Genomic DNA, 26,326 nt, shown 5'->3' with positions numbered 1-26,326 from the left:
GCATTTAGGGAGAGATTTAGCTGTAGCAGGAAGATTCAGCAAAATAGCTTTACTTTAGTAAATCCTTGCCATATGAAGAGTTTTTTAGTTAAATGATCAGAATTCTGACCAGAGTGAGGCTGTGGTCATTGTGGTGGGTTTTTTGCTTCTTTTGCAAATACACAATTGGTTTAAAATGTTACAAGTCCAGTGCTGTGTTTAGACTCTTTCTTACCAGTGGTGTAGCTCTCCTTAAGAAGAATTGTTTTCTAACTGGATAGTCTTCTAAACAAAGAATTAGAAGACAGAAAATCGAATCCGTTATCAAAAGACCAAGCACAACATATGTTAGTGAAACTTCCAAATCTGCAAGATTAGGAATTTACCAAGTAAATTTGGAAAACAGTATAAACAAACTATTTCTTGAAAATAGAGATGCATATAACTCAACTTGTCCAGTCTTTGAATTCAGAGCTGTGTTCTTACGAAACATTTCCTTCCTGGCATCTATCTTTTACTCAGAAGTTACCCTAAAGACAAATGCATTAACTTATAAGTGTATTATTAATCGTTCCATGCCAGAGACTGTTCTAGGCATTTGGGGTCTAAATCTCTTCTTGTCATAGAAAATTTATATTCTGTAATCCAAATACCCTCATAAAATTTTTCTTTAAAAATGATATGTAGTTATTTATAGACAATTCAAGATATTCCTACTTGATATGCAATGTAATTGATTAATATCATTAAAAAGTTTTCTATTTTGGGGTGCCTGGGTGGCTCAGTCGGTTAGGCGGCCGACTTCGGCTCAGGTCACGATCTCGCGGTCCGTGAGTTCGAGCCCTGCGTCGGGCTCTGGGCTGACAGCTCAGAGCCTGGAGCCTGTTTCGGATTCTGGAGGGTCATGCTCTGGTCTCTCTCTGTCTCAAAAATAAACGTTAAAAAAAATTAAAAAAAAAAAAAAGTTTTCTATTTTAAGAAGATGTTTTGTCTTGTTTGCTATAGTTCAAAATTTATATTCCTAATGTCTACAGGGCTGAATCAGTGAGCGCTTTTTTCTTATGTCATTTATATACCTAAATTTAATGCTATATATGCATCTGAACGTAGCATACGTGATTATTGCCATTTCAGACATTCACTTCTTGAATATCAAAGGGCTGGATCCCAGGTTGTGGATTTCCTACACCTCTCTTGTTCTCAGCCTTTTAGTCATTGTACTGTTTGAAAGGAAATTACTAAGGAGTTGTTGGAGACTAATCTTCTCATCTAAATTACTCTGGGTTTTAGGCGTGCCTGGTTGTTTCAACTGAGTGTCCGTCTCAGGTCATGATCCTAGGGTTGTGGGATCGAGCCCTGTGTTGGGCTTTGCACTGAGTGTGGAACGTGCTTAGGATTCTCTATTTCTGTCTTTCTCTCTCTGCCCCTCTCCCCCGTTCGCACTCTCAATAAAATAAAATAAGATAAAATAAAGAGATATGAAAACTTTATTAAAAATAAATATATAAATTGCTCTGGTGTTTATTTCTAGATTCATACTGCCCATTTATACTGGAATTCACTGTATTGTATAGCTGTTTCAGATTTATAAAGTAAGCGTTTTCTTGAAATATTTTTAAAGTGTAATATTTTTAATAAATGCTATATTTTTGAACATATATACTTACATTTGATCCTTTAGATAGTGTAAAAATATACAAAAAAATTTTTTTGTTTATTTTTGAGAGAGAGAAAGAGAGCATGAACGGGGGAGGGGCAGAGAGAGAGAGGGAGACACAGGATCGGAAGCAGGCTCCAGGCTCCGAGCTGTCAGCATAGTGCCCAACATGGGATTCAAATCCCCCAAACCGTGAGATCATGACCTGAGCCAAAGTCAGACGCTTAACCTGCCGAGCCATCCAGGCACCCCTAAAAAAATTTTTTTTGTATTAGCTAAGAAAGCTTTCAACCAACTTAATATGCTGTGTTTTGCCGATTACAGTGTAGTTGGAGTGATTTAATTATTCCAATACAGAGATTCCTAGCAAATAAAATGTTTGATTAAACTGAAGACACAGAGGTGGTTATCAGAGCTGAAAAATCAAGATTCCTGGTTAACATTTAATACCTTAGAACATACTTGGAATGCTACCTCCTATTTGGTATAATTTTCAATATCAGAAACAAGCGAAAGCATAAGTCATGTGTTTAAATAAAAGTCTGAACATTTTTTAGATAATATGAATTGAGTTTTATTTGCACTCTGGCTAATCAGGAGGTGTTTGGTTTTCATTTGAAATTAAAAGGCATAATCAATAAAAATGGAAACTTTAAATCTTACATTTGAATAAAGGTAAACTCTGTCTCCTTTGAATACTTTTCTAGAACTGTACTTTGCAAAGTTTTCTCTTGCTAGGGAAGAAAGCAAAGACTAACGTTTTTTATTATATTTTATGGAATTGTATCATTTACGAACATTTCCTTTCACTTGTATTTGCTCATACCTGCAAAACAGCATAAATTATAAAAGCATTAAAGAAACTGAGGTGTTGGGAAAAACTAGGCATTCTTACAGCAAGGGTGGCTGAGCAGCTCACTCTAGGAGGGAAGCTAATTGTAACTTTTACCCTTTGGAAAGTCACTTAATCTTTCTGATCTTCATTGTTAAGGTCGATGCCTTTTGGCTAGTTCAGTTGAACATTGTTTTGAGAGTCAGGTTGGGAAGAGGACTGATGCTTTACAGGATTTAGGAGTCAACCCTTTGGAAAATTCAAGGGCGTGGGCAGGAGTGGTGTCCTTCCCATTCTCAGATTTTTATCTGGTCCCTGAAGACTAGGTAGCTATAAAGTTGGTTTCAATACTTCCTGAGTGGCAATTTTGGTCAGTCATCATTAAAGGTAGCTAGTTGATAGAATGTATAATAATAATAGGTACAAAGTATGAGAAAAGTATACATTGTTTTCCCAGAGTCTACTTAACTATTGAGAAAACTTTTTTTTTCCACTTGGAAAAAAAAATCTTATTACCTTCTTCATTGACCTTAGTTAGTCCTGGCCCTTCTCATACTCAGCCCCTAATTTCCATATTGCCAGTTTTTGCTGAGTTTCCCTTTACCTGAGCTGGTTCCTGTATGTTAGATACTTAAAAAGCTATGTCCTTAGCTCTTTGTATTTTTTTTTTTTAAACACATAGCTTTGTTTTTTCGGGGACACAACTAACCTCCCTCCTTTGCTTAAAAATGTCCATCCCATTTTAGAAAGAGAATTGGTAGGATATTTGTCACTGAGTCAGCATGAATTTAGCAGCACTTAAAAAAAAAAGTTACTACTAAGAATACTTATCCCACAAAATAATAAAGTAGCATCTTTGTATGTAAAAGCAAACACTTTAAAAAAAAATGTAGTAGTTTATTAAATGGTAATTTAAAGGTTTAGCTCCAGATTTTTTAAAGCTAGTTACATGTCCGAACTGCCCCCAGAGATTCTAATTCAAAAGTAAGAGTGGGGCCCAGTATTCTCTTTAAATAAATGTCCCAGGGTAACCGACACAGCCAGTCAAATGTGAAGAAATGACTTCCCTAATGTCCTATCAAAGAGTAAACATCCTATCAAAGAGTAAACGTAGCACTGAGCAAAATAAAACCCTGGATATTTTCATTGTTAGAAGGCTAATCATGCTTCTCAGGATGATAGACTTTCAACCAAATTCTATTTTATTTCAAAAAATTATTATACAGCAAAAATCTAATAGCACTTTGTCCTTTTCATGGGAAGAGTTTGGAAAAACTCTTTACGTTGATCATTCTGGGATTTGATACATACTTTATGGCACCTTCATGAAATAGTAACTTCAGAGACAGAGCTTCTAGAGAACAGGGAGATGTTTCATGATGAAGGCCACAGAGAAGCTTGAGATCCAGTTTAATTCAGGCCATGCCTGTCTGGGAATGGCAAGACTTCCAACTGTGGGGGTTGCCAGTCTCTTCATTATCTCTGCTGCTTGCAAATCAGCCCCTGTTCTGGAGAAGCTGCTCTCAATTAAAGCAACACTTGATGTCATAAGTATTTGCATCGTTATGAGTACTCTCTTAACTTTTAAATGCTGTGTGTACAACGGCTTCTTTTTCCTAATGCTTTTTATCAATCAGTAAATACCAATAATGTGCTTATTTTTGTAAAAGAGGTTTAATCTCCGTAAAATGTGTTCTTTGACTAGTATGAAGTACTCCTTTGTGTACAAGATCACGATGATCCAGCCATTGATGTATGTAAGAAGCTTCTTGGAAAATACCCAAATGTTGATGCTAGATTGTTTATTGGTAGGTAACAAATAAATTCTACCATAACCCTTTTGCTTTAATAGTATTAAGTATCAGTAATCCTTGCATTGAACTATAGATTAAGCTGTTGGCCACCCACTGATGTTATTGGGATGTTTGCTTTCTGCGTGTTTGTTAGAGTAGGGAAAGGTGTTTCTAGCCTTTCGACAGAACTTAAGTTATAAAAACACAGGGTGGTGGTGGTGGTCGTCGTTGTTTTTCCATATCTGGGATTAACAAAATAACCAAAAAAAAAACCACCCCAAGTTATGTTTTTCTCAGACACGAGAATCTGTTATTTTTTTTCTTTACTATTTTCAACCTGTGGGCCTTCTTATATCTCATTCACTGTAGTTGGGAGTGAGCAATAGAATTTACTTTTATTATATTGCAAAAAGAATATTTTTCAAAAGCCTGCAGGCTTATTCTAAAGACTTGTAGAGAGATATTCGCCATTAAACATTGATTCATACTTAACTATTGATGCAATAATTTAAGAATCAAACTGAAACTTAATATATTTTCAAAGACAAATTAATTCTCTTTTTGAGAACGAACAATTTTTTCTAAATATGAATAATAAGGAATGCAAAACACATTAAAGTATGTTTGTTTCTGTTATTACGTATGAAGGTACTTTTCACTTCTCCCTACCATGTATCTGTATAATAGAATATATTTTCAACGTTGGATGAATGTTTCATAGTTGTATCTTTAAATTTTTAGGTGGCAAAAAGGTTGGCATTAACCCTAAAATTAATAATTTAATGCCAGGATATGAAGTTGCAAAGTATGATCTGATATGGATCTGTGATAGTGGAATAAGAGGTGAGCTGCTTTTTATTTGTTTTACAGAACTATTCATTTGATGATAAAATGCCAAAAGCATTCTAAAAATACATGCGTCAATCCTTTTTGTTTGCCTAATAAAGTAATTCATTTCATCATTATTTCATGGTAAAATGTCAAGTTATACTTATTTGGAATTTTTTTTAATGCTACTCTAGAATGTTACATCTGTAGAATTGTTTTTGTTTTGAAGAGAAAATTCCAACTATTAAAAAAAGAATAGTCACGGTCTACCATACAATCCTTTACACAAGATTTTTCATAGTTGTACGTTTTCCCGAGTTCATGTAATAACTTGTCTTTTACTTTAATCTGTTTGTGGCACCAATACTGTCTCACACAAAGGGACAGAAATTAATAAGTGAGTATTTTACCGAAATGCAAACATGGCTTTTAATTGGTTTTAGGAGGAAAATATACTGAAATCATAATTTGCGTGTTTGCATTTTTAAACATTTATATTCTAATTACCGTAAGTTTCTCAAGCTCAGTATTTGGGGTTGGGTGATTGTTGTTGAGGCTGCCCTATGGGATGGTTAGCAAGCATCCCTGGCCTCTCCACACTAGATGCCAGTAGCACCTCTTTCTCAGTGGTGACAACCAAAAATGTCCCTAGATGTTGCTAAGTGTCCCCTGCAGGGCAGCAGTTGGGAACCACTGTTGTAGAATATGTGTATTTAAGGCCCAAATACACTTTTATACAATAGGTTTGTTCATAGCTTTTGTATTTTTGAAGGAAATAAAAATACAAAGTCATGGAAAAAGGTAGGAGGTGTTTGCTATTTGAAGAGGGGACAGTGATTTAAATTTTTTTTATTAGCTTGAAACACAGATGTGAAAATTAATAGAAGTGTGACATGCCTAATAAATCAGGCTCATTGTGAGTCTTGTCAATTCATGGACAGAGAGACTACGTTCATTCTTCGTGTTTGCTACCTTAAATTATTTTCTATCGTACATTTGTTTTGTTTTCATAATATATGTTCATCTCTCGGTCAAGTATAATCTCATTCAATTCCCATTAGCAGTTTTATGACATAGGATATCTCGTATCCTCCAAGAAAGTGGAGGCTCATCTCCTGTAGTTAGAGAGTGCAGGAAACCAGCGTAAGAACTGAGGTCCTTTCAGCTCTGCTCCTGTAACTTTTCCATTAGGAACACATTGTCCACATTCTATTTGGGAGGTTCTGAAATAGGGGGAGTACCATTTTCAAGGTATATCCTGGCTCTGGTACATATTAGCCTGAAAGTGTGTAGAGTAAATTAGCTTATCATAAAGTATGCCTTTTTGAAATTTTGTATTCTACCTAGAAAAGTGATTGAGAATGATTTTATTAGATCCAGATGTAAAAAAGAACTTTGTAACAGCTCACAAAATACATTTCACATTGGTGGGCATTTTACTAAAAAGGATTGTTTTTTTTCTCTTTCCCTCACCACCTGTTTGTCTTTTTTTATTGTAGTAATTCCAGACACACTTACTGACATGGTTAACCAAATGACAGAGAAAGTGGGCCTGGTTCATGGGCTGCCCTATGTAGCAGACAGACAGGGCTTTGCTGCTACATTAGAACAGGTAAGTATGGTTGTCATAGATAATATTGTCGCATCCCTGATCTTCCAGAAACTTGAGATTATTCTGAGAGTTGGGATGGACTACGTGAAGTTAACTGTAATTAAGTCTGTTTTAACCTGCTAAGTACTGGCATCCTCAAGATGAGAGTAGCTGTTTTAGTAGTGAAGAAATTCTTGGGCCCCTGGAATCACTCACAGCCGCACTCTGGCAGTGAATGGATGTGCACAGGAAATATCTTGTGGTCTCATTACCAGCTGAACACAATATATTGTTTCCTTCTGGTCCTTGCTTTCAGTTCTAGAGTTTGGTTCTAGGCTTACATAAAAGCACATGACATATAGTTCTTTCAGAAATCTAATCTGAAAATAATTTTTTTTTTAAGATTTTAAGTATTAATCTCTACACCCAAAGTGGGGCTCAAACTCACAACCCTGAGATCAAGAGTCACATGCTTTTCCAACTGAGCCAGCTGGGCACCCCAAGAATCTTTTTTAAATATCAGAGTATTTGAAATACACACAACAAAGGAAAATTGTTGTTATAAAATTATAAGTTATTACAATTATAAGTTATTATAAAATCCATTTGATTTCCTTTTAAAATGGATTTCTAAAAATTACTGGAGAGGGGTGCCTGGGTGGTTCAGTTGGTTAAGCGTCCGACTTCGGCTCAGGTCATGATCTTGCAGTTTGTGGGTTCGAGCCCTGCGTCAGGCTCTGGGCTGACAGCTCATAGCCTGGAGCCTGCTTTGGATTCTGTGTCTCCCTCTCTCTGTCCCTTCCCTACTCACACTCTCTCTCTGTCTGAAAAATAAATAAACATTGAAAAAAAATTTTTTAATTACTGGACAAACTTATTTTGTGGTTTCCATTTTTTTCTCTTCACCCTATAATTATATAAACTATAAATTGTGGGAAAATGTAAGAAGCAAAAAAACAAGCCATAATCCTACCAACTAGAGGAAGTTTCTATTTTTTTTCCTATATTGAGGTGGTACTCTAAAAACAATTCATATATGATTTTTGTCACTTCATCAGCTTTTCTCCCTATCCTTAATAATTTTTAACATTTAATTAAAAAAAATTTTTTTTAACATTTATTTATTTTTGAGACAGAGAGAGACAGAGCATGAACGGGGGAGGGGCAGAGAGAGAGGGAGACACAGAATCGGAAACAGGCTCCAGGCTCTGAGCCGTCAGCACAGAGCCCGACGTGGGGCTCGAACTCACAAACTGCGAGATCATGACCTGAGCCGAAGTCGGCCGCTTAACCGACGGAGCCACCCAGGTGCCGCAACATTTAATTTTTTTAAGTTTATTTATTTTGAGAGAGACAGAGACAGCACATGAGCAGGGAAGAGTCAGGGAGAGAGAGAGAGAGCTCATCCCAAGCAGGCTCCATGCTGTCAGTGCAGGGCCCAACGCAGGGCTTGAACCTACAAACCATGAGATCATGACCTGGTGAAACCAAGAGTCAGACACTTAACTGACTGAGCCATCTAGGCGCCTCATGAGTAATTTTTTTATAAAAGTGATTTTTGTTGACTGTATCATAGTCTATCATCCTATCCTAGACCTGACTTAACCATTCCTGTGCTGCTAAACATTTAGGAAGAATGTTTTCACGTCATAAGGGAAGGACATATGGTTGCAGTCTTTTAAACACGTCAACTTGCTTTTAAGTGTATCTGCACTTGTATGATTTTGAATTGCAGTCTTGTGATTACTACAGATCTTAGGGGTAAAGGTACATTGTGTGTGGAATTTAACCTTTGGCACTTTGAGCCATGACCTCTTAATACTGCCCATGAATAGATTTGTCCTATTGCAAGTCTTTAAATATCAGAGTTTTTGTTTAGTAAGAGAAACTCTGAGTAGTTACTTTAAAATAAAATACTTAAAAATTTTTTTTTAGTATTTATTTTTGAGAGAGAGTGTGAGAGAGCGTGCGAGTGGGGGAGGGGCAGAGAGAGAGGGACAGAGGATCCAAAGTAGGCTCTGTACTGACAGCAGAGAGCCCGATGCCAGGGCCTGAACTCAGGAACCGTGAGACCGTGACCTGATCGGAAGTTGGACACTTAACCGACTAAGCCACCCAAGCACCCCAAAAATAAAATACTTTTTATTCTTATATGCCACATCATACTTTTGTTTTACAAATATCCAAGTTGATTTATAATGGCAGTGGTAAGCATCTCTCAGATCACACAAATCAGTGACTTAGGTTAAATGTAATCCTTAAAGGCCCCTTTGCCATACTTAGAGTGAATGGAAATAGAGGGATTGTTCCAGTCTGTAAAGAAATCCTGGGAGCCTTTGATGGAGTCCCTATTTCCACCTCATTCCTAAAGCCTCACTTAATAACTGCTTAACAAATTAAGATGTGCGCTTCTGGTCTTCAGCGTTTGGTTCAGTTCAGCCCCATAAACCACAACTTCACTACAGTCTGGATGTTGAGCAGGCAGCAAGAATCCTATTATTTGTCACCACCCCTGCCAGTTCTCTTGTTCCATGCTGTGTGTATGTAACTGCTGCCATTGGGAAAAATCACCGTTCTCTATTTCAAGCTAGTTAGGAAAGGCAGCATATCTAAGATGTAAACAAAAGGGTTTTATGTCTAATAATTAGGATGATGACCATTTTATTCTACCACTAATTTAGCAACTTGCATAGCTCATGACTTCAAAGCATATCTAGGGAAAGGGGGAGTAAAATGGAAGACAGAATTTCAGTATCTTCCCTGTTTGTGAAAGATACATTGAAAGATAACATTGGGCAAATCAGGAAGAAGCTCAGTGACTCAGGGGCAGGAAGCAGCCAGCTATGCAAAAAAAGGGTGCAAAAAAGGAATTTAGAAACAGGATTGTCCTGTAGGTTGATATACCTACAGGTGAGTATTTGAGTATTTGTGTGTTATGTATGCATGTGTGAGTACACACATAAACACACGTGCATACGCATACACATATATGCATATACATACACCTTTATGTGTAGGGGTATGTGTGTGCAGTTACACATATTTAAAGTACAATATATATTATATATTATAAAATATAATATAAAATATTAATGAATATTTTATATGTGTTTGAGTCCTATTTTTACCTGACTTATATCCAAATTAGGTTTTATTTGGATGAATCTTTAGGGAAGACAGTATTTATTTGGGAATACAATATATACTTTTCCCTCCTAGAAGTATATTTTTCTTCGTAATGGTAATAACAAGAATAGGCAACCAAACAAGAAATTACTGATTGCCTGCTACATGTAAACACTGTTTTATAAAAATTTTTATTCAGGTAGTTTATATAAGAATAATAAGATACTCAGTCATACCTAAAGGATATTCTTTCGGAAAAAAAAAAGTTTATACATACCATACTTTTAACATAACATCCTAATTACACACATATGTTTTTGCTTTTGTTTCGGCAGGTATATTTTGGAACTTCTCATCCAAGGTCCTATATCTCTGCCAACGTAACTGGCTTCAAATGTGTGACAGGAATGTCTTGTTTAATGAGAAAGGATGTGTTAGATCAAGCAGGAGGGCTTATAGCTTTTGCTCAATACATTGCTGAGGATTACTTTATGGCCAAAGCCATAGCTGACCGGTAAGCAAACTAAATCACATTAGGCTGTAGTATTTTTAGTACCTGACTTCTGTTGGTTTATTGTATTTGTTAAAGTCTTGGATTAAGGGGCTATTTTATTTTAGTTTTTGCTAGTGAGTACAGAATAGGTCAATATTTTTTAAGAAAGTAATTCCTGTTCATAGATATTGTTATGAAAGAAATATGTGAATAAATGATTGTTCTACATTCTTTAAATTAATGTGATTTGACATAATGAAAAGGAAGCTTCTCTGTGATTATAAATTTTCATTATTATGGATGTAAATTTCTATGTGTTTTAGAAGAATTAAAAATGTTAGTGCAGTCATAAGCTAGCAGGTGATTTAAATTTAAAGATTTACAAAATTTAAAGAATATGATTCCACATTTTGGAATTTCTCAGATTATTTGATGCTCTGCTAAAAAGCCACTTAACGATTCATATGAATGGCTTAACATTTTCTCTGTCACAAAATTGTTTGCTTTTAAAGGGGTCCATTGCCTCATGTGATAATTTACTAAAGATAGGAGTTTAAAAATTGGTATGTTTTAAAAATTCATGATGCTATTCATGTGGCTCATAGTTTCATAGTGTTTCCAATGAGATGTATATATAATACCACTTTTGTTTGCATTTCATGTTGAATATCCACACACACATCACACATATTCCCCATCCCACCCCACCCCACTCCACCCCCCCACTGCCCGCCATTTGATTTGGTGGGTTTTTTTGGTTTTGGTTTTGGTTAGTAGTGATCAGAGACTAAACTATTAATTTTTTTTAACGTTTATTTATTTTTGAGACAGAGAGAGACAGAGCATGAACAGGGGAGGGTCAGAGAGAGAGGGAGACACAATCTGAAACAGGCTCCAGGCTCTGAGCTGTCAGCACAGAGCCCGACGCGGGGCTCTGACTCACGGACCGCGGGATCATGACCTGAGCCGAAGTCAGACGCTTAACCGACTGACCCACCTAGGTGACACGAGACTAAACTATTAAATACGAACCCACTCCACTTGGTACTTTGAGAACATCTGTATTATAAGTTTTTTAAACTGTAAACTGAGAGGTTGTAGCTCCTTCCAGTTCTAGATGGTACTGTCATAGTCCTGTGTATTTGCTAAAACATCCAGGAGTACGATACACCCTAAGTAGGGTGCTGATCCTGAGAACTAGGCTCACCCTGAACACCAACAGTTCTTAACTCCTTACAGTGATGAGTAAGTAAATGCATAACCAGTCATGCCTGCAGGTGTTCATCATCACAGTTCACTTTATAATTGTCTTAATTTTCAGAGGTTGGAGGTTTGCGATGTCCACTCAGGTTGCAATGCAAAACTCTGGCTCTTATTCAATTTCCCAATTTCAATCCAGAATGATCAGGTAAATCAGTTGGCTTTCTTCTTTTTATACATGGTTAAAAGAAAAAGGGGGGAGAGAGTAATTTTTACATGGTCTAACTTGATATTTAAAATATCTAAAAGCCAAATTTTTGTTTAGTTCCAGAAAAGAGAGGTTAGCATCTTTGTTAAAATAAATTTAATGTCTAAATATATTTTCTTGCTGTGTAATCCTGAATGCATTCAGTAAAGAGATGTTGAGACTTTGCTATCTTTAATGTGCTGTTCTCTATTTTCTTTCTACACTTTGAATTTTAAAATCTTTACTCATTAGAGTGTAGGCCATACAAATGAATTTATAGATTTTTTTTCTTTAATGTACTAAATAAAAATAGAAAAGTGATTCTTAAATACTCTTTAAAGAGACAAGGGCTTTTATGTAACAGGCTAAAGAGCTGATCATTTGGGGGGCAGGGAATTGATTAGTCTTATAACCAGGCTGTTTTAAAGAAAAGGTTTTTTTTTTTTTTTTTTTTTTAGGTGGACCAAATTGCGAATTAACATGCTTCCCGCTACAATAATTTGTGAGCCAATTTCAGAGTGCTTTGTTGCCAGTTTAATTATTGGATGGGCAGCCCACCATGTATTCAGATGGGATATTATGGTATTTTTCATGTGTCATTGCCTGGCATGGTTTATATTTGACTACATTCAACTCAGGGGTGTCCAGGTATGTGGATAGGCATGAAAAGGTTGGCAGTCATTTGGTGGAACTAAAACTGGTTTAATTTAGAAAAGCTTGAAATTTATCCAACCCATTCTTCAGCTTCCCATTGAAGGTTAACATCGGGTTTAAACATTACCTTCTTTAGTGGAATGTGGACACAAAACTTAACTTGATTTTCAACTTTCAGGTGATAGTTATACTATCACTTTTATTAAGCCTCCAAAAAAAATGATGTTAAGCAGTTCAGTTATCTAAAGAAGCAGGCTTGATTTCATATGGTATATTTTAAAAGAGTGAAATTGAAGAATTCCATTTTTTAACTGTGTATAGTTCGACAGTAAATTTTTGTTTTTTTAATTCCTAGGGTGGCACACTGTGTTTTTCAAAACTTGATTATGCAGTAGCCTGGTTCATCCGTGAATCCATGACAATATACATTTTTTTGTCGGCATTATGGGACCCTACTATAAGCTGGAGAACTGGTCGCTACAGATTGCGCTGTGGGGGCACAGCGGAGGAAATTCTAGATGTATAGCTACAGCTTTGTGACTGTACATAAAGGAAAAAAGAGAAGTATTATAAATTATGTTTATATAAATGCTTTTAAAGATCTACCTTCAGTAGTTTTATCACATGTATGTTTGATATCTGTTCTTTAATTTATTTTGCATGGCACTTGCATCTGTGGAAAAAAAAAAAAAAAACCCACATCTGTAGTCTTGGCCAAATGGTACCCTTTGTTTTGTGGAAGTAGAGAATCAAGAGAATTGGTTCTAGGAACCTGGCTTTGGTTTTTGTTGTTGTTTGTTTATTTTTTAAAATAAATAAATAAATATATATATATATATATAAAATATATGAATGCTCTGCAGCAAACACTATGACAGTATCCTTCAGTAGAGAAAGTTTCTTACTTGTGAGTACACTCTTTTAGAACATTTATGGGATGGCAGCAGCTTTGTTTTGGGGTTAGAAAAGACTAGAAAGTAATCACTTTACGGATCTAAAGTGAATGGTGTCACGTGGTGAACAGTCCACGGTGAGGTACTAACTAAGAAACTTTTTCATGCTCTATGCCTACCTCTTGTAGTTGTTGCAGAGCAAATATAAATTGTAATAAGGTAGCTAGGCCTTGCAAAAACAAATGGAAAAACTTTAAAAATAATAAAAGAGCTGGAGTCTAGTATTTATATGAATCTGTGAGAGATTTTTTTTTTTTTTTTTTTTTTTGGTCTCACTGCAATGAACCAAAAGTGGTTGAGTTTGGTTTTTAATTGTAGCCATGTATTGAAGGCATCCTTTTGACCAACTCTTGTTGGTTCTGTCTTGAACCATTGTTAATCACTGTGCTGGTAGACCTTTCCTTCCCTGCTCCTCACCTGCCCAAGTCCCTTCTTTCCTTAACTTTTTTTTTCGGGGTGGAGGGGGGGGTTTGTTTTAGTGTGAGTGGATGTTTTGATAGTTGTGAGGAAAAATGCATTTCAGACACATTTCACACATGAGCTATTTTCTTACACAGTATGTCTTGTTAAAAAGAATGTAATTTCATGATACAGGTATTTAATATCTTTTTTAAGTAAATATTCTAGCCATCAAATGCAGTAGAGTATTAAGTGGGGACAGGATGAGTTTTACTCTTAAAATTAGTATCAAACTAAGTCTACTGTGTGTGTGTGTTTTTTTTTTTTTTTTACTCTTACGGTTAGTCTAGTCTTATTTAAATTGGATTTTTGTATTCCAGTTTGTATGACAGAATAGATCAGTGCTAGTTGTAAATGCATGCTGTATGTCACTCTTCTCTCCCCATCATGCCGCTGAACTTGCTTGTCAGGTTGTGCTTAACTTGTGGTGAACTGGACTTGTTTTTGTTTAAAAAAAAATAGGCAAAAATGTAAGGGATAGTGCATAAGCCTTTTTTTTTTTTTTTTTTAACCTTTGGTAGTGGAATTTTTGCTTTTTCTTCGGGATTAGATGGCATGTTGTCCATATGAATGCCTGCTGCAGGGCTGATGCTGGCAATATGGCAGCTTTAAATTCTGTTACTACAGTTTCCATGTCAAAGCATAGTGTGTAGCATATCAGCAATAATTACATATTTAAAGAAAATGAACACGTTTTCACCTCACTGAGCCAACTCATTTAATTGTCTAATGACTAATATACATGGTTTAAATTGTAATATATCAATGTGTATACACAATGTATATACATTATGTATAAGCTTTTCTCTGGGCCAAACTGCTTCATTTAAAAAAAAAATTTTTTTTTTTTTTTGGCGCCTTATGACGAATTTGTTTGAAGGGCATTTTCTTCATGAACAAAGGCTTTGATGCATATTCCTTTCTATGTGAAATGGGTAGTAGTGTTCCCTGAGGAAAGTTGCACAGTGAAAACCAGTCTAGTTGTGACCCACTCTGTTTTTTTTTTAAATCTCTATTACACAAGTTGAATTTTGCTGAATATGTTTGTAATTTGTCGGTTTGTTTAATGAAGTTTGGTTGATGCCATCCTTTGCACTGCTGAAGTGAAATCTTGCTTATTACTTGGCTTTTTGCTGATCTCAGTATGGGCAATGTAACAACACATCCAAATGGCTAGACAGACTTCTTGTGTTTTGTAAATAGAAACAATGACTGTTCTGTGTGTGTGTTTTATGTGGTCGTGGAGTATTTCCTTGAAGTGAAGCTTCACTTAAGCAGGACAGAGTGATTCTTTGTTTAGCAAGTTTAGGAGTGATGGTAAAATGGTAAGAAATAATATAAATGTTGAAGAAAGCACCACAACAGAACTGTAGGAGTCCAAATTTAATAAACCGTTAAAAAAAATGTCTAGAATATACCACGTTTTATTTAAAATCATTGTATGAAGTTTTGTTTAAAATAAAAATTTGAATACAATCAAAACATTAACAATAATGTATTCTTGTTTGCTGTCTTGTATTTTTATAAACAACATATTCCACCATTCATATCAGAATTACTAAAAGAATTCTGTCAAGTGTTAATTTGAAATCTTCCTTTTTACCTGGGCTACAAAGTCAGGCTTATGGCTTGACGTTCGGCTTATCTGCGTTGGTTGCGTTGGTTGCACGTTATAACCACCTGGAGAACTTAAAAAAAAAAATACAGATGCCTGGGCCCTGCCCACAGAGATTCTGGTTTAATTAGCGTGGGGTGAGGGCTGAGCTCTGCTTGTTCTGTTTGTGCAGGCAGACCTGAGAAGCGCTGGCCCACAATCGCCTGTAGAAGAGACCCATTCGCCCCCGTGACCCCCTCGCCTAGGCTCAGAGCCTGACTCAGCCTCTTAGATGGTACAACTCCGGTGGTGGGGAAAGGCGGAACCAAGGAAAGGAACCGGCTCTGCTGCTGGAGACCTACATGGGAGCTAGACTAGGCCGTCCCCCACGCTCTCCAGTGCCAGGCCCCTCCCGGCCTAGAGGCGTTTCTGGGCCCATTTCACCACCAGCCTGTGAGGGAAGAGTACTTTTAACTGAGGAGCACATCCCAGGAGAGGAAGAGTCGAAAAGGAATTTGAAGGGATGAGAATGTTTTGCCATTAAATAGTAGCGATAGTTGCACAACCTTGTGACTATACCCAAAAAACCCACTGAATTGTCTGCCTTTAAAGGTAAATTTTATGGTCTGGTTGATTCCATTCCATTTTTTTTTCTTAATAAATGAAGGAAAATTAAAACCACTGTAAATGTATGATTTCCTTCCAGTCTTCTGGTACCATTTGCTGAAATGGCTTCAAGAGAGTGCGTAGGACTGCTCTCTATGTGGCATCCTTGCTCAGACTAAGAATCGCCATTTTCAAAACCTTTCTAAATTTGACAGATGAAAATATTGTACCTCGTTGTTTAAACATAGGGATTTTGTTTTTGAGAGAGAGAGGGTGCAAGTGAGCGAGGGGCGGAGAGAGAGAGGGAGAGGGAAGCAGGCTCCCCTGAAGCAGGGCTCGAGTTCACCCGACGTGGGACTCAAACTCACCCTGAGATCATGACCTGAGCTGAAGTCAGATGCTTCATGACTGAGCCACCCAGGCGCCCTAAACATACGGAATTTTTTACGACTGGCAAGATTATCTCTGCACGTAAGATTTACAACCGCTGGAATGTCTTCCATTTCTTGGTCTTATTTAAATGAGGGTCTTAATGCTTTTTTATTGTGTATTCCACATCTCTTTTCTTTTTAACCATAAAAAACAATTTACATTACCAGACAAAACACTGCTAAAATCTTTGCATTTAAGATAATGTTTTCCCAAGGCAAGATGGGGTAGGCATGGAAATAACTGATTAACATTCGTGTAACTAAATGGCCCACACAAGTGTCCTGATCAAAGATCAGTCTTCCCAAATGTGATTTCCCTGCTTTAGAACACACCATTTTCAGCTTTGAAGTAACAATATACTGACATAAAGCTTACGTGGCATGTGAGTACTATTTTTTTTCCAATACATTTCTGAACTTCATTGGCTAGTATTTAGTGGAATATTTCCTGGGCTTTAGAGTGAGGTTACGTTAACAGTGCAGTCATTTGGGCTTTCCCTCCCCACCCCACTCCCCCACCCCCATGCTTCAGAAATTATTTAGCCAGGAATTATCTGTTCCTTGAAAGCTCGAAAGAATCTATCCATAAGACTTTACGGGCCTAGCACTTCAAACACCTTTTCAGTTTATTTCATCGGTAATAATCAGTTCACATTTCCAACCTCTATTCTAAAGTCACTTTTAGTCATTTACACCATAGAGATGCATATGGCATTCTCATAATTTTCTTCCAACTCTCGCTAGCTACGTATGCTGCAGGGCAGGAGGTCTGCAGCCCCCGTGCGGGTTGAACTTGGACCTCTGATCTGAGAGTAGAGTTGGCTGGCAAGGCCATCCCTCCCGAGGCCACCAATATCCTCTTTCTACAAAGAAACCCTGACCCTGTGACTCTTTCTCTTGAAATGCTTTAATGGCTTGATGTTACCTTCAGGGTAAAGCCCAATCTTTACTATGGCAGAAAGGCTGTTTTATGGGGTGCCTCGGGTGGTTCAGTCGGTTAAGCTTCCAACCTTGGCTCAGGTCATGGTCTCACGGTTTGTGGGTTCAAGCCCTGTGTCGGGCTCTGTGCTGACAGCTCAGAGCTCAGAGCCCGGAGCCTGCTTCCGATTCTGTGTCTCCCTCTCACTCTGCCCCTCCCCTGCTGGCGCTCTCTCTCTCTCTCTCAAAAATAAAAACATGAAAAAGCCCGCCATTTTAGGTTATATCCTCGCCAGCACCTCCAGATCCACTTGTTACCATTTTGCCAAACTCACTCACATAAACTCTCATTGTAAACTTCCTGCATTCCTTGACGTCTGCCCTTCCCTGCTCTGGGCTTTGTGCCTGTTGCTTACTCAAACTCCAGTTCCTCTGACCTCTGCCCCGCTCTCGGGACTCTGCTCAGGGTGCCAACCCTTCCATGACTGTCTTCTCTGGTTATATGCCCTGTGTCTGTGCCTCCCCAGCCTCACCCTGCACTTCTGTCCTAGCACTTAATACTAGTTCTTGTAATTGCTCCTATAGTTGTTTGTGTTCATCATTAAATTCGAAATGTCAAGGGCAGGGAGGGTCAGTCTCTTACTTGACTTTGTGTTCCAAGCGCCTAGCTTAGGACCTGACACAAAGTCTGTTTTATTGAATGAATTAACGAACAAATAAAGATAAGCATGCCTGCAGCACTAATCTTATGCCTACAGCCAATCACGTCATAGTTAGGAGCGCAGATTGTGGAGCCAGACCGGTTGGGCCCACTTTCCAGCGTCACCATATGCTTACTGTATACACTCCCTGCGCCTCAGTGGATTCCAGTGTGATCTACTTCTCAGGGTCGATGTGAGAATTAAAGGAAATACTGCATATGAAAAGCCACATTCTTGGTAAAAGCTTGTGTTACAATAAGGATCTCCAGTCACTAAGTGAAAATGAAAGCTTAGTTGCACAGTCGGACAAAGTAGCTCTTCTTCCTCCAAGGCTTGAGGAAAAGAATCCTTCAGAATCTGATGGAGAGAGCTGCTTGATCTTTTGTAGGGCAACTGACCCCTCCGCCCTTGGTGGTTCACAGTAAATATTCTATCTAGCGTTCAAGACAAAAAATCAATCTGATTTATTTAAACTATTATAAATAGTGCTATTGTAGCCCATATAATACTGGCCAGAATGTTAGCTGATGGCCTGAACTGCAAGGCCTGGCAGAAAATTGCAAGGCCTCACTGCACAGGCCTGCGTTCCCATAAGAACAGTCCACAAAATCTGAAGACTGAGCACGTGGTGTTCACAGCAGAGCGTTGCAACACGCTATGTGCAATGAGGTGCACCCGTGACATGGGCAACATTCAAGGAATTTTACCTGACTGGAATGTTTCCTGCTATTATTCTTTAAAAGGACAACTGGTTCTGTGTAACTAAAAGACATTTCCTGGGTGTTCTCTGACCCTGAGCACTGAGAGCAGTGAGTGTGGAGGCTGAGGTCTCTAGACCTGGCCATCTGAAGGGGAATTTTCTTGCACATGGCTTTGCAGCTTTCATGGTTCCTAAGCTGTAGGATAAGAATTATTTTATTTTTAATTTTTTTAATGTTTTTTTTTCTTTGAGAGAGAGCGAGCAACCGCAAGGGCAAGCGGGGGAGGGGCAGAGAGCCAGGGAGATATAGAATCCTCAGCAAGCTCCAGGCTCTGAGCTATGAGCACAGAGCCTGATGCAGAGCTTGAACTCATGAGCCCACTTAACCAACTGAGCCACCCAGGTGCCCCGAATAAGAATTATTTTACATGCCAACTGTAGTGCCCCACTCCCCTATCATAAGGCCCCAAACTCTAAACCTTTATAAGCTTTCCTGAGATTCTGATGCAGGCACTTTCCAGGACACTGTGAGAAACATTTCAGTGGAGTTGTATCACCAAAGGGATGCATTTTACTCAAGTTGACAGTGGAGTGAAGGTGGTGGCCTTGTGGGCAGGAGGGTTGAGGCTCAGCCCCTAGGATATAATTTTTTTGATCTCTAGGTGAAGTGGTTGCAATATTGTGATTTACAGTAAGATATGTGTGTGTGTGTATGTGTGTGTGTGTGTGTGTGTGTGTGTGTGTGTATTTTAATGTTTATTTTGAGAGAGCACGAGCAGGGAAGGGGCAGAGAGAGCGAGAAATAGAGAGTCCCAAGCAGGCTCCCTACTTAAAGTGCAGAGCCCAAAGTGGGGCTTAATCCCATGAAGCATGAGATCATGACCTGAGCCTAAATCAAGAACCAGATATTCAACTGACTGAGCCATCCAGGCACCCCTTTAATAAGAAACATATATTTCATCTTCAGCACCCTTTCTGGCACAGAGTTCCTAAAACCCTTATAATTTCCTGTGTGAAGAGAGGTCTTTTGTTATGTTAATGAGTCGACTCTAGGACCTGCATCTAGAGTTTGGGTTGATTGCCCGGAGAACCAAACTTGGGATTGGAGGTTTGGAACTTTCAGTCCCACCCTCCTGACCTGCAGGGAGGGGAGAGGGGCTGGAGGTTGAATCAATCACCAATGGGCAATGATTTAAATCATGCCGATGTAATGAAGCCTCCATAAAAACCCAAAGGATGGAGTTCAGAGAACTTCCAGGATGGTGAACACATGGAGATTTGAGGAGATTCACGTGCCTGGAGAGGGCATGGGATCTCCAAGCCTTTCCTCATGCCTTGGCTTCTGCATCGTTCCCATCTGGCTGTTCCTGAGTTATTTGCCTTAGTAAATTGGTAATCTGGTAAGTAAAATGTTTCTCTGAGTTCTTTGAGCCACTCTAGCAAATTAATGGAACCCAAGGCAGGGGTGGTTGGAAACTCCAATCCATAGCCAGTTGGTCAGAAGCACAGGTGACAACCTGGACAGGTGTCTGAAGGGGCAGGGGGCCAGTTGGGGGACAGTCCTGTAGGACTGAAACCTTAACCTGTGGGATCTAATGCTATCTCTGGGTAGATAGTGTCACAACTGAGTTAAACTCTTGGACACCTAGCTGGTGTCCTGTGCGTTGCTAGGTAACATGGGAAGAACCTCTCCCGCCACACACTGGAATCCTGATCGGGAACTCAGTAGTGGCCGGGTGGAAGTGTAATCACCAGTGGTTGCCACAACACACAGGAATCTACAAGGCAGACCATATGGAACAGTAGGTGTTGATCGGCAATCCAGAGGTCTGGTAACAGGAACCTCGAGGCAGAGGAAAACATATTTGAAAAGTTAACAGAAAGTTTTCAATATTTTTTTCTTAGAACCTGTAATTTTGAACTTTATAACCAGGGTAACTGGAACTTTAAATTTTTACTTTATTTGCATGGATTAGCACAAGGGGGAAAGTGTATGGAGGAGTACCATGGCTGTGTCTAAAGACACTGAACCAAAGCTGCTGAGCAGAGGTAGGAAGCAGCCTCTGTCCTTCAGAGTCCCACTGATTTGGACCAGCAGTGCCACACCTGTCCGGCCAGGGAAGTCTGGGAAAATGACAAGCTGCCATCTCACTTCTGATCACAGCCCCTCCCAGCTAGGACCACTCAGGCTGCCATACGTCCTGCTGTGACCTTGTCTGGGGGAAACCGGTGTGATTCCATAGACAGCAGTAGCGCTAGAAAGAAAACTGAGCTCTCTTGCATCTGAGAACAGAGACCCCAAAGTCTCAATCCCCAAAGCCTCAACAGAAATGTCGGGCTTCCTGTCCCTGTTACAGCCGGCCTGTATTACAGTGGCCATCAGTCCACACTGCCTGAGGGATTCCAACAGCTGACTTGCCAAATTATCAGGCAAAAGAGATTGCAAATGAAGAGAACGTGTAATTTGTGGTAGAGACCAAGCTGGCCAGAAGATGAGGGTAAGTGGAGGCAGAATAATGGGAGAAACAGGGGCGCCTGGGTGGCTCAGTCGGTTAAGCGTCCGACTTCAGCTCAGGTCACGATCTCGCGGTCTGTGAGTTCGAGCCCCGCGTCGGGCTCTGGGCTGATGGCTCAGAGCCTGGAGCCTGCTTCCGATTCTGTGTCTCCCTCTCTCTCTGCCCCTCCCCCGTTCATGCTCTGTCTCTCTGTCTCAAAGATAAATAAAAACGGTAAAATATAAAAAATAAAAAAATAATAATGGGAGAAACAGAGGGGGAAATTCAATCAAAACACAAGGAGGGGGGGAAACATAATGACAACTTTTAAGAAGACAGAGCATAAAAAAAATGAAATTCTGGAACTAAAAAGCAAGATCTCTAAATTTAAATTTTCAACGTATAAATGGAGCAATTACTTGTAAAAACCAAATTCATGTTTGGGTGGGAGGGTGTCTCAATAACCCAGAGCCAAAGACAACAAAACAAAACATACTAAATGCAAAAATTCACAGATACAAGACATAAAGGACTCGTCAGGTGGAGACTTAATAGACTAACAGTAGGAGTCCTGGGAGAAAGGGGACATGGAAGAAAACTAAAGGCCTGATTTCCATTGAAGGGGCCCAGGTGGGTTTATTGAAAAGACACACTCCCAAAGAAGTGTCCTGGTGAAATTTCTGAGCTTCAAGGATAAATTTCACCCTCATCAGCTTGAAAGAACAAGTTACTGACAAAGGAAACAGAGTGAGGCCATCATCGGACTATCAGCACTACCTAGGCTCTTGGGAGGCACAGGAATGATATGGATAGTCCAGGGGGGGCAAAGTGGATTATGATTGGAAAGGCTTATGTCCAGTCAAAACATTAGTATAGGAGGGCAAAAAGAAGGCATTTCTGGACCTGTAGGGCTACAGAAGGCACACCAACCATGTACTCTATCCGAAGTCAAGAAAGTACTCAAGAAAACAACCCCAATCAGAAATCTCTGCATGGGAGAGTTGAAAGAATTCAAGGAAACAGTGGTGAATAATGAACCTTGTGTTAGTCACGGTCTGAAAGGATGATGCTAGTGTAGCATGGAATAATGAGAATTTTTGAATCAGATAAGACTTTTTATAGGGGAAATTTCAAATGGCCTTGGCTAAAATTCTAATTTCTCTCAAAACCTAGGAGTAGGGACGTGAAAGAAATTAGGGCTTCAAGCTTTGCGGAGCTCTACAAGTCTCAAGGGAAGGGCTGCCGTGCCATTTCCACGGCGTGCAACAAACAACTCAAAATTGCTCCTTAGACATGAAACATCCTTTGTCTGTTCTTCCACTGAGGATTTCTTCACTGTAGTAGTAGTATCTCTTCGAGCTCTTTCTCTCCCCGACCCCCCACCCCTTTCTGTCTGCTGTCTCTCTTTCTGTCTCTCCCACCTGGTGGTGTCTTTTCTTTACCGCCTCAGCTCTCCAACCTTTTTGTTTGTTTTTTTTCTACCCACATTCGTCTTACCCTTTGCACGGGGCAGGTTAGCTACAGATTGCAAACTGAGCTCCAGGCCCACCTGTTCAGATCCAAAACCCATCAAGATGTTCAGTGGGACAAAAGGAACAACTTCTCCCTTAGAAATAAAAAAAGGACTAGCAGAAACCTTGTGATTATGGTCTGTCTTTTTACAGAATACACTTTCATTAGAAGGCTGTGCACTTTGGGGCGCCTGGGTGGCTCAGTCAGATAGATAAGTGTCCGACTTCAGTTGCGGTCATGATCTCGCAGTTCGTGAGTTCGAGCCCTGCGTCAGACTCTGTGCAGACAGCTCAGAGCCTGAAGCCTGCTTCAGATTCTGTGTCTCCCTCTCTCTCTGCCCCTTCCCCGCTCACACGCTGTCTCTCTCTCAAAAATAAACAAACATAAAAAAAAAGAAGGTCCTGTATGAAGTTCAAGGTCATTGGGAAGCAATAGGGTTGAGAATAGGGATAGGGATGGAGGTGGGGACCATGAGATGAAGATGGATGGGGTGACAGGGCAGGAGCATGCTAAGCCTTGAAATCCTAGATAAAGAATGTAGGCTTTATCCTGAAGGCAGTGGGGGAGGGAGGGCATTGAAGGGTTCGTGTTTTAGAAAGATTTCTCTGGTTGCTACATGGAGATAGAGTTTTCAGTGATAATGACCTTGAAGGCAGAGACCAGAAGGAAATTTTTTGTTCTAATTTAAGAGGAATTCTGTTTATTTATGGAAATCACCCCCACCTTTATGACCTCAGGGTGGCTAGAAACTTTTCTTTTTTCCATTTGTGCAGGTCGGATGGGAATGTGCCACTTACAACCTGGCACTTTCTACAGTGGGAATCCTTTCATTTCCCATACCGACCCTATATCTGTCTTTATGAAGGTCTGACCTCACAAAATCCCGGGAGGCTGACACCTAAGAAAAATCCTGTCAGAGTGACATCCCACTTCATCTAACTTCCTACCTTCATCTGACTTCTCCAGGACATCACTCTCCAATTTGTTCCTGCATATGACAGGCTCTCAGTGCTAACTTTATTTCCCTTTTCCAGTCTCCCACTCACAGTTTGGCTTTCCCTACTGCTACCTAATATTCAAAATTTAATTCTGAAGAATGTTCAATTAAAACCTTAGGTAGGGGTGCCTGGCTGGCTCAGTCGGATAAGCGTCTGACTCTTGGTTTCGGCTCAGGTCATGATCTCATGGTTCATGAGGTCCAGCCCCATGTCGGGCTCCACGCTGACAGTGTAGAGCCTGCTTGGGATTGTCTCCCTCCCTCTCTTTCTGCCCCTCGAAAGTATCGTGTGGTTGAGTGTAGCTGGAATAAATAAATTTAGCAATTGGTATAATTTCCAAGTTTGCTTCCTGACCCCCGTTATGAGGGCTATTGTGGTAAAAAAAGCAAATTAAGCCTTCAAGGAGTACTGTCCAATAGAAACATAATGTGAGCACACATTTAATTTTAAATTTTCTAGTGGCCATATTTTAAAAAGGTAAAATGAAACAGGTAAAATTAATTTTGGTAGTATATCTAATTTAACTCACTATATCCACCATAGTATCATTTCAACACTAAATCAACATACAACATATTAGTAAACTTATTTTTGTCCTATGCTACACTTACAGAACAACTTATTATGGACTACAGGTACTCAGTAACCACATGTGGCCACTGGCTACAGGACTGGATAGCCCCACTCTAGACCTTCTCCTGCCTACCATGAGAGTTAGCCAGAAGCAATGATACATTCCTGGAAGATTCTCAGAAATGCATATGTAATTAAAAAGATTTGATTGTGGTTATGGTTATTTGGTAATGTTTCTTTCATATCCCTTTCTAACATACCTGTTTTATCTCTGCAGCTGTCAGATAAACTCAAAGAAATATATAGTATTCTTACAGATTTAATTAGGTAGTGATTCAAATTGTATCTGCTGTTCTAGATGTGCTGTCTTTACTCGAGCAAAGCATAGTTCCTAACATCTGGTGTGCAACTATGGGTGCGATAACTGTTTTTATGCATTCAAATAAGGAGAAAGCATTAGTTGCAATTTGCTTTTACCTGGCAAGCATAGCTGTCCACCTTGGCTGTCTTGCCTTGGGATTACATCAACTCTGCCTCTGTGCCACAATTTAGTCCGTGCTTGACTATCTCCTTGTTCCATAGGACATGATGCTGGCCCATTATATTGATGACATCAAGCTAATAGACCCTGGAGGCCCGGATGCAGCAGATGCTTTAGGGACCTAAGATACAGATGTGATTGAAGCGAGAGAAGCATGCCATGAAAATATGGGGGCTGCTGCCTCGTTAAGTGTAAGTCTCTCATACGTGCAAACATTGGGAAAAATTAAACTGGCAACAATAGGGAAGCTTTATTAAGGAGGAACTTGAGACAATTTCCAATGAAAGCCACGACAAGGCTCATGAAGAGACCATTGCACTAGTGTATGTGAGACACTAGGCTTGGACCAGATGGGGGTCTAGATCAGGGAGAGTGGAGGCGGGTAACAGTCTCATTCCTGGTTTGGCTGTTGTCAAAGAACTCACATGGCTTTCCAATCACAACTTTTAATATATTAAAAGTCACTACTAACCATTTTTTCTGGGAGTTGACTGAAAAAATTATCAACTCAAATCTGTCCAGATGTCATATGACAGTTCTGTGTGGATTCAAGTTTCAATTTGACATTCCCTGAACTTTCTTTGTTGGGAGGTCCTCAAAAATCATGTTTCTGCAAAGCAAATTAATTCTATAAGAAATATTTCTAAGGAGTAGCATCTTACTCAGTGCTTAATGGGAAGAAGAGAAGTAACATTCTACTATCTAATCATGCACCAAATCTGTGAGCCTATTTATTCCTTCCAAGAACCTTATGAGATTGTAATGATTATATTCTTTTTTTTTTTTTTTTTGGAGACAAAGAGAGAGTGCACACGTGCATGCAAGCAGGGGAGGGGCAGAAGGAGAGAGAGAATCTTAAGCAGGCTCTATGCCCAGCGCACAGCCCTACTCGGGGCTCCATCTCACAACCATGAAATCATGACCTGAGCCAAAATCAAGAGTTGCATGCTTAACCAACTGAGTCACCCAGGCGCCCCTGATTATATTCATTTTATAGATGATAAGAGTAATCAGGGATTCTGACAAGTGAGTTCCCCACTGTTTTCAGAATTCCCACCTGCCAGGCTAACTTAGCCCCAGTTGATCTGGCTGAGGCCCCACTTCTCCTTTTGCTCCATACAAAAGGGCTCACAGAAAACTTAGCAATGCTTCGGTCATCGGAAAACTACTGTCTTTTTCACTTCCAGCCTGGGACCACCAGAACCCAATAGGAAAAGCAGAGGGGTGGTAGGGGAGTGGGGAGCAAGAGCTCAGTGTGCTCATTCTCAGCAGGGTTGATGGCAACCACTCCCATCTGTAGAGTTACAAACGTGTTCCCACTTGTTTCTCTATTGAATAAGATCTTCACAAGAACTCTCTGAGTAGGTATCATGAGGTCCATTTTAAAGATAGAGAAACTGAGGGGGCGCCTGGGTGGCTCGGTCGGTGAAGTGCCCAACTTTGGC

General features: G+C 39.4%; 2 protein-coding genes across 16 annotated transcripts in view; one reads left to right on the top strand and one right to left on the bottom strand.

Annotated features, from left to right (window-relative positions):
• Positions 1–15,306, top strand: part of UGCG (UDP-glucose ceramide glucosyltransferase) — a 37,984-nt gene extending 22,678 nt beyond the window's left edge. Inside the window, exons 3-9 of the mRNA XM_027034831.2 lie at positions 4,174–4,276; positions 5,003–5,104; positions 6,589–6,701; positions 10,142–10,320; positions 11,621–11,707; positions 12,205–12,394; positions 12,756–15,306. Coding sequence (XP_026890632.1) covers positions 4,174–4,276; positions 5,003–5,104; positions 6,589–6,701; positions 10,142–10,320; positions 11,621–11,707; positions 12,205–12,394; positions 12,756–12,926 — 945 coding nt within the window. The 3' untranslated portion in view covers positions 12,927–15,306. The remainder of the gene's footprint in view (positions 1–4,173; positions 4,277–5,002; positions 5,105–6,588; positions 6,702–10,141; positions 10,321–11,620; positions 11,708–12,204; positions 12,395–12,755) is intronic.
• SUSD1 (sushi domain containing 1) overlaps positions 1–26,326 on the bottom strand; it is a 286,887-nt gene that overhangs the window by 21,524 nt on the left and 239,037 nt on the right. For 2 of the 15 annotated variants that reach the window (XR_008291039.1, XR_008291037.1), the window contains 3 exons: positions 25,354–25,491; positions 24,818–25,002; positions 13,218–15,500 (listed from right to left, as the gene is read on the bottom strand). The exons of 7 other annotated variants lie outside the window; for them this stretch is intronic. Coding sequence is in view for 3 of the 8 variants with exons in the window: in XM_053204788.1 (XP_053060763.1) it covers positions 15,392–15,492 (101 nt within the window). In the remaining 5 variants the exon portion in view is untranslated. Of the gene's footprint in view, positions 1–11,697; positions 11,728–13,217; positions 15,501–24,817; positions 25,003–25,353; positions 25,492–26,326 lie in introns of those variants that run through there. 6 more of the 15 variants (XR_003412801.2, XR_003412799.2, XR_008291038.1 and 3 more) reach the window with 5 other exon arrangements.

The sequence above is a fragment of the Acinonyx jubatus genome, chromosome D4 (genome assembly GCF_027475565.1).
Source record: "Acinonyx jubatus isolate Ajub_Pintada_27869175 chromosome D4, VMU_Ajub_asm_v1.0, whole genome shotgun sequence".
Lineage (NCBI taxonomy): Eukaryota > Metazoa > Chordata > Mammalia > Carnivora > Felidae > Acinonyx > Acinonyx jubatus.
Note: the sequence above shows the minus strand (reverse complement) of the source record. Positions and strands in the feature narration are given on the sequence as shown.